The following is a 7,468-nucleotide window of genomic DNA, read 5'->3' as shown; positions in this document are numbered from 1 at the left end:
GCCGCTACCGGTGCGGCGCCCGCCAGCCTCGCCCGGGCACCGCCGCCCCGCCCCAGGCGCCTTAAAGCTGGCTCTAAAAGCGAAGCTGTGTAACCGCGGGGAGGTTTTAACGCTCTGCGCGCCATTCTTACTCATAGGAGCTGTGTGTCAGGGGTACGGTGCCTCCTCAAGACACCCACGCGGTCCGATCCTGCTCCGAGATCCGAAAGACTTAACGCCACATTTCCCCCCTGGTGACTGTGCCGGTAACGCCCAGGGCCGTGCAGAGCACACACCACAGCAGTGAAGAGTTGTCTTTATTCAGTCAGGGGCCGGTTTTAGAGTGAAATAACACACAAGCGCCCTCTACTGCCACACGACCTTCTCACAGCGTCACAGGTTTATGTTAGCAATAAGCTGCTTGCTTGAATCATAAAATCATCCATTTCTTCTCAATTTGCATTAAAATACCCTAATTTTTAATACCAAAAAACCTCTAAAAACATTTAACGAAAATAAGTAAAACATACAAATCACAGCACCCATCTTCCTCTAGAGAAAGGAAAAATCGCCTTCAAAGAAAATTTTAAAATCCCTAGAAGTTAGATCTGTTGATTAGGGAACGGCCACCTACAGGAAGGCGTGAGCTGTGTCGGAGCAGCATCTTCACATCAGGTAACTACATGGCATTTCCACCATCCAAGAGTCCCCCATTGCTGCCACCCCCCAGCAGCAGCACGGGGCCCTGGCTGGGACAGGGTGAGGCACCACAGCCAGGAGAAAGCGGGAGCCTGGCACTCTGCACAGGAGCACGCTTGCTTTTGGCTGGGGAGAGGAGGCACAGGTCTTCCTATGGCAAGAAGCTGTGTGCAAGCCGAGGAATCTGCCTGCAGATAACAACTTTCATCTGCTCGGTATTTCATTTTGTTCTCGCTTGATTTTAGCATTCAGAAATTCGTATATGATCAGTCATTCCTTCTCCTATGCCCACTTTTCCCAGCCTGTGCTCTCTTCTTACACCTGAGGAACCGGGTAAGATGCACAAGCAGCGAGACCACACATATTCTTGCCGCGTTCAATAAGGAAGTACCTAAAAAGAGAAAACAATGTGTATGAATGAGCGTTCCCCCATCCAAGAGTCAGCATGAGAGAGTGGCATAAGGCAACTGCTCTCCTTATGCACAAGCTCCTTTCTCACGCCAGTGCAAGGAGCAAATACCTGTGGCAGAGCTGTTGCCATCAGCTGTTCACCAGGCAATGCTCTTCCCCGTCCCCCTTGTACCACAAACTAGCAGAGTGAGCACCTGACTCTCAAAAATTTCACTTGCAGCTGGAAACACTTGCAGAGCTGGAGTGAAAACTCGCTCCCAGCACAACCTGTTCTTCTTCTATAACCACGGGAGAGGCATGGTGCTCTCCTGGCACAGCCACTGGCCAAGCCCCCAGTGACACAGCAGATCTATTCATCTAAGGATCTGCACTAACGAGTCACCCCAGGACTGGTTTGTGGAGCCATGTCGCTGCCAACGCTGGGATGTTTTCCCCTGTATCTTCCCAGAACATTAAACAGCTGAAAAATTTCGGGTTGAGAGTTTAAGGGCGACCTGGGGCTGTCAAGGGTGGGCGGGATCCCTGCTCGTGATGGTCCTTGGACCAGGTACAGGAAGACCGTGGTGGGTCCGGCAGTGTTGGGTCCTCCTTACCCCTCCATGCCCCACAGCGGGCCCCAGGAGTTCTTCACAATCCAGTAAGGAGTCCCATTTTCTTCTCCATACCCCACAGCAAGGACAGCATGGTTCACCTTGTCAGGGGTGTGCTCGCATCGTGGGCTGCAAAGAAAAAGGAAAAATAATGCAGATGAGTTACATTAAAAGCAGCGCGTATAATTAATCATGGATTAGCCAGCATTCTTAATTGCACTCCAACTGCAAAAAGAACTTATGGATACTCTGAACTTCCAGTTGTGGAGAGTAGGGCAGGAAGCCAGGAAAAGGCAATACTGCTCTGTTTTCTCACTCAGAAATTATTACCTGAAGTCAGGGCGATAGGCTACATGGACCTTTGATCTGATCACCTGGTCTGGCCTTTTGTTCAGGATTAACATCAACATTGTAGCTTGTTTTTGTGTGACAATGAAAAAAATGAGCAAAGGAATTTTTCCAATGAAAACTAGAAGCTCTTAGTGCATCCCAGTAACGGTTTGTTCTGCCCTGAAGTTCAGGGGCACCAATCCGCATTTTGCACAGGAAACAGCTAGTTTCTCCATCTAAATACATGTTTCCTTGTATTTCCTCTGAATTTAGAACTTTTAATTGCACTTGATTAAAGTTGCCACTGTGATATAAACCAAGTCAATCCAAGGTACACACTCCCATCTCCAGAGCACCCATTTTAAAACATTTTCAAATTGCAGATAACCAAAAGATCTATAATCCCCACACCAGATTAACTCTTCTTGAATCTGTTAACACCACTGGAGCATCCATTATTCCATATGCTCCGACCTTGCATCTACTTTAGACTATAAATCTACATGATAAAATTGGTGTATTCCTCAGACCGGAATCCTAGTGTCTTGACTGTCTCACCTGCTTTTACACCTTACATCCACCTCTGACTTGCTTTAAACTTTAGTTTATTGCAACAGCAAAGCCACTGGAATTCACTGTGCTGCCCACTCCTTCCCTTGCAGCTCCCTGGGGTAGATCACTCTTAGTTTAATTTTTCCCTGCAGTTCTACGTGACTGAGGATTCATTACTCCGAAGTATTTTTCTAGTTGTCTCCAAACATGCACTTTCCCCATTTCCTGCCTAATAGAAATCTATCCTGCCCCGATAAGCTTCCGTACTCTTTCCAAAATGTAACGATCAGCCTTTTAAGTAGTTTCTTGCCTTGGCTATACAGCTGTCACAACACTCGAGACTTTCTGCTAAGTCTCTTCACGTCCCAAGCTCATTTTTCATCTGCCGCTTTCCTTACCCCTCTGGTTGCCAAGGCGGGGAAGCCCGAGGTGCCAGGGGGACCACACAGGGACCCTGCCATCACCCCCCAACCTGCAGACACACTGTGCAGGGACAGGGCAGCAGGAAGGCAGTGACGCCCCTCGCCACCCTCCAAGGTCCAGCGCTGGAGGAGCCACCCGAGTCCCATGTAAAACTGACTGGTTTGGGCTCACCCTAAGGAAACCAGATGTGCTGCCTGGGCTGCCCCCACCACCACCCTCAGAGCCCCCTGCCCTGGGACAGGACCCCCAGCTCTGCAGCTGCAGGAGGATATCCCAAGCTCGCTGAACTGCCGGCCTTTGTTCCAAATACAGTCTAGTCTTCAGGTTGGACTGGTTCCTAGGAGTAAATTGGCTGCAAACACCCTGTTCTCTCTTCCCTGTGCTGTGCTCTCATCCCCCTGGGAAATCAGTATCTCAACGCTCAGTTTACTCATGTTTTATATTTTGTGTTTAAAAAACCCCACAAAAATGCAGTCCAGTGTCCCTGCGGCCAGCACCGCAGAGCAGGAAAAATGGGGATGCAAGTGATTTCAGCCCTATGCCTTCCCCTCACCCTCACTCCCCCAGTTCAGAAACACTCACTTGGAATAGACGCCTTTTCTGTAGTGCATGAAGTTACCTGTCACCTCAAACGCAAAGCTCACCGGGTTGTGCTTCCCCACAGCTTCCACCATGCCTTCCTCGTCATACTGCAATAGGAGGATCCCGGAGTCATTTATCTCCCAATGATGCTGGGTGCAGTCGGGATGCCCAGCCCAGCGGTCAGAGCGCAGCGGGGATGGCTGACCCCAGCATGCTGCTTGCAGACAAGGAAATGGGTGCTGCTTGCTGAAAGAACCAAGATTTCCTCACAGCCTGGAGGTGCACCCGCTGTGGAAAGTGGGCAGAGACCTGGATTTCTGGTTATGGCATTTCACTGGTGCCACCCTCAGAAACAGGGAATCGGCGTGTGCATGCCAGCGGCTTGCTCCTCTCCAGGAGCCAGCAAGTTGCAGCTTGTGCTGTGGCCTCGGGGTATCTGAGCACTGTCCAGGTCAGGCCTGGCACCACGTTAACACCCTGGAAGTTCAGAAACACAGACCTCAGGGCCTCACCTGCGTGATATTGATAACATCCTTGACAAATGCAACAGCCTTCTCTGGCTGGAACTTGCAGGTGCCGTTCTGTGCGGACAGGAGGGAAGCGGTGTTAGAGACTGTTCTGGACCCCGCGCTGCCGCCACAGAAATGCTTCTGAGCTGCAGAAACGCCTCTGAGCTGTACTGGGAATAAATACCTCAGCCCGGTATGGGTAGGTGTCCTCCCCCATCAGCCCTTTGTTATACAGTATGTACTCGAAGGCTTGGCTTGGCAGGCCTCTGCAAGACAACACAGCCAGAATGCAGATTAATTAGGATGGAAACTCTTCGGCTTCTGCAGAGCAAAGCCATCAACCCTCCCCCACAGCCCTACAGCCCCTTCCCACAAGCTGGGGGACAGGTAAGGGCTGTGTACCCCAGGCCCTCTCAAGGCACGAGCTCCGGTCTGTTCCTGCAGTATCTTCCTGCCTGGGACGCCAGGCCCAGCCCCTCACTCTACCTGGCACAGTCCTGCACAGGCAGGGGAAGGACTGGTTCTCAGGGAGGGCCCCAACACAGGAGCCCTGAGGCTGCCTTGCCCACACTGCCCCAGTGGTGCCAGCTCAGCCCTGCAGCCTCACACCCTGTAAGGTGTTTTTCTGTGCCCTCTGCCTGGCCTGGCTGGGCCCCCCCCCAGCCACACAGTGCAGGGGAGGATGGAGGACCCCCAGAGGCTGCGTCCTTCCCCAGCCGCCTTCAGGGAGTGCATCTCATGGAGGGAAGGAAAGGAAAGAGCATGATTGGGACGCGCTCACAGGGAAAGGACTAAAGAGGAGTCATGAAGAAAATAAAAAACACCGAGTGGTTTTGCTCAGCTCTCTGAGCATTCCTCAGGGACCACTTCTCTTACAGAAAACAGAAGATTTCAGAAAGCTTTACTTTCTGTCTTCTCTAGCAAGGCAGTAGGAATTCACCAAACAGGAAGCAGAGGTTTCTGTGGGTTCCTTAAAGCACCATGAGATGTGCGTGACTCAGGAGCAGAGCAACAGACAAAACTCCCCTCGCTTTGCCTGAGTGCGTTAAAGCCCCTGCGACCGCAATGTCAGAAGACATTGTAACAAAACAAGTATCAGAATAAAAACTAATAAGAGGAACAACAGAGTTTAGAAAATGCTGTCTTTTGCTTTTTGCTGATTTAGGGAAACATTCTAATCTCTAAGGAGGGCGAAATTAATGTAAACAAACCAAACCCAAAACTGTTTTCCCTGGCACATCGCAGCCAAGGGAAAACAAAAAACATTCCAAGATCTGGAAGGTTCCAACACTAGATCTTGGAGAAGGCTGTCAGTCATGGAGCACAAGATACTCTCCTTTCTATCCTTTATGGTACTTACCCACTACAGCCGTGGTTGTTAAAAGCCTGGGCGCAATCCACTAACTGTTGTTCTGCCTACGGAAAAGTTTTTTGAGTCAGTCTATATTCAACACCTGCACAAGCAAGCCAAAACACAACCAAGGAGCACTGGTTTCATCCGCCCAGCTGGCTGTTCGCCCGCTGCGAGTGGGAATCACCCAGCCAAACGGCTCTGTGTCCCGAGGAGGAGGATGAGGAAGACCTGGAGCTGGCGGCTGCAAGAGGCATTCCTCCTCACACCCGCCGCAGGAGTGCTGGCTGAGATTTCTTTCAAAGGTCAAGTTTGTTTTTAACACTGGCACTCAACCCTCAGCTATTCTGCTAAGTCGTATGAGCAGCTACTGTCTTTTTAGTTCTTCAAGAATATAAATCCTCTGGGATTTTAAAAATAAACAGTCTCACAACGTGCTGCACCGGACACAGTTCTAGCTAACCCTCCCTGCTCACAGTGGCTGGGACTTCTGGGCCAGTTCGGTTTCATCCTGCTCCAAAAAGGCTCTGCCCAAGCCTGGGGCAGCGGGACACTCAGACCTGAGATGGGCTGGCGACCAGCATGTCCTCGGGTACCCAGAGCTCCCAGCATGCTGCCCCACACCTCCCAGCCTTCTGCTCAGCCTGCAAAGAGCTACCAGTGGTCTGCAGGGTGGGGGTGTACCTGCCACAGTCGCCCGCAGCCACCTACAGCTGGACATGGAACAAGCAGCAGGCAGACAACCAGAGGCAGAACTTGCCATCAGCACCCAGAAAGGAAAATCTCTTACCAGAGAGAGGAGCTTTCCCGTCGCAATAGCAATGGCAGACTCCAAACAGCCCGTGGTGGAAAAGGTCCAGCAGCTTCCGCAGGGACCCTGTGTTAGGAACCGGAGGGGAACTACTCTGTCACCGGCCTCCTCAAAACACCAGGAGCGCGGTGTTTCCACTGCCCGCCTGCGGCTAGGCTTCGCTGCCCACTCGTCCCCTGCCCCAGAGCCCACGCCCTCCCCCTGCCCCAGCGGGGCTCCCAAAGGAGCCTGCTTCCCTGTGGGCCCTCCTCTTCCCGGCCCGGTGCCCTGCCCGCGGAGGTTTAGCGCCTCTCCCAGCCGGCTCCTGGTGCACTGCCAGTGGCACATGCTCCCCACCTGGTTTTTCACAGGCGTCACGAAATTCCCCTTCTTCCTCCAGTCGATGGAGTCGGGATACAGCCCGGAGCTGCCCAGGAAGTTCCCCTTCGTGGCTGAGCAGTTCTGCAAGCGAGGTGGGAGGGCTGTGGAAAGCCACCGGGCTGGGGGATGGTGGCCCGCGGCCCGCCTGGCTCCCCGGGGTGGAGGGAGCCGTGACCCCCATGCCGTGTGGGTGGCCATGGCCTGCTGCATGCCGGCCACTAGAGCCGGGGAGACCCAGGCCAGCCCCAGCAGCAGAGCCCAAGCTGCTCAGGGAGCCGCTAAAAGTCAGGATCAGGCCTTAAGTACCCGTAAAGCCAGAGCTCAACCTGCAAAGCTGAAAGCAGAAGTGATGTTTTGGCTGGAGCCAGGATCGAGGCAGCTGAACACCGGGATGGGGGGGCTCACCCTGCTCTTCCCGGGCTCCGGCAGGACAGGGCATGGCGCTTGCCAAAGCCGATGTCAGGCAAAGCAGCGACGGGGTGTCGGCCCGCGGCAGAGGGGTGCAGCTCGGCGCTGAGCCCCTGCGGCTCGGGGTCCGCCGCCCTGCCGGGCTCCTCCTCCCCGCCCGCCCGTGATTTACCTGGGGCTCTCTCCACAGGTACAGCTTCTTAAATTCCGCGAAGGTCAGGTCCGAGAACTGGTTCAGGCCCACTAGAAGGAGGAGGAGGAAAGGGGAACGTTTCGCTCACGGAGGCCGAAGGCGGGAGCGGGCGGGGGCCGGGGGAGCGGCTCCTACTCTGGAAGCTGTGGTTGCCGGCGTTGTGCTGCTCGATCTGCCTCTTGTTGTCCAGGAAGACCCGCAGCCTGCGCGGGTACTCGCCCGGGCCGTACCGCCGGTTGTTCTGCGGGGGCAAGAGCGCGTCAACCACCC

The 7,468-nt window shown here is 53.7% G+C and overlaps 1 protein-coding gene across 1 annotated transcript; it reads right to left on the bottom strand.

Annotated features, from left to right (window-relative positions):
* Nucleotides 1-263: 263 nt before the first annotated feature.
* On the bottom strand, nucleotides 264-7,463 carry CTSH (cathepsin H; the record flags this gene model as incomplete). Its single annotated transcript, XM_026856033.1, has 10 exons — nucleotides 264-1,069; nucleotides 1,683-1,808; nucleotides 3,567-3,673; nucleotides 4,079-4,147; nucleotides 4,260-4,341; nucleotides 5,436-5,491; nucleotides 6,217-6,303; nucleotides 6,574-6,678; nucleotides 7,178-7,248; nucleotides 7,334-7,463. Coding segments are annotated over 10 exons (909 nt in total), but the record flags the coding sequence as incomplete, so codon positions are not given.
* Nucleotides 7,464-7,468: the final 5 nt, after the last annotated feature.

This window comes from Athene cunicularia (genome assembly GCF_003259725.1).
Source record: "Athene cunicularia isolate RWA chromosome 10 unlocalized genomic scaffold, athCun1 chr10_part1, whole genome shotgun sequence".
Classification (NCBI taxonomy): domain Eukaryota; kingdom Metazoa; phylum Chordata; class Aves; order Strigiformes; family Strigidae; genus Athene; species Athene cunicularia.
Note: the sequence above shows the minus strand (reverse complement) of the source record. Positions and strands in the feature narration are given on the sequence as shown.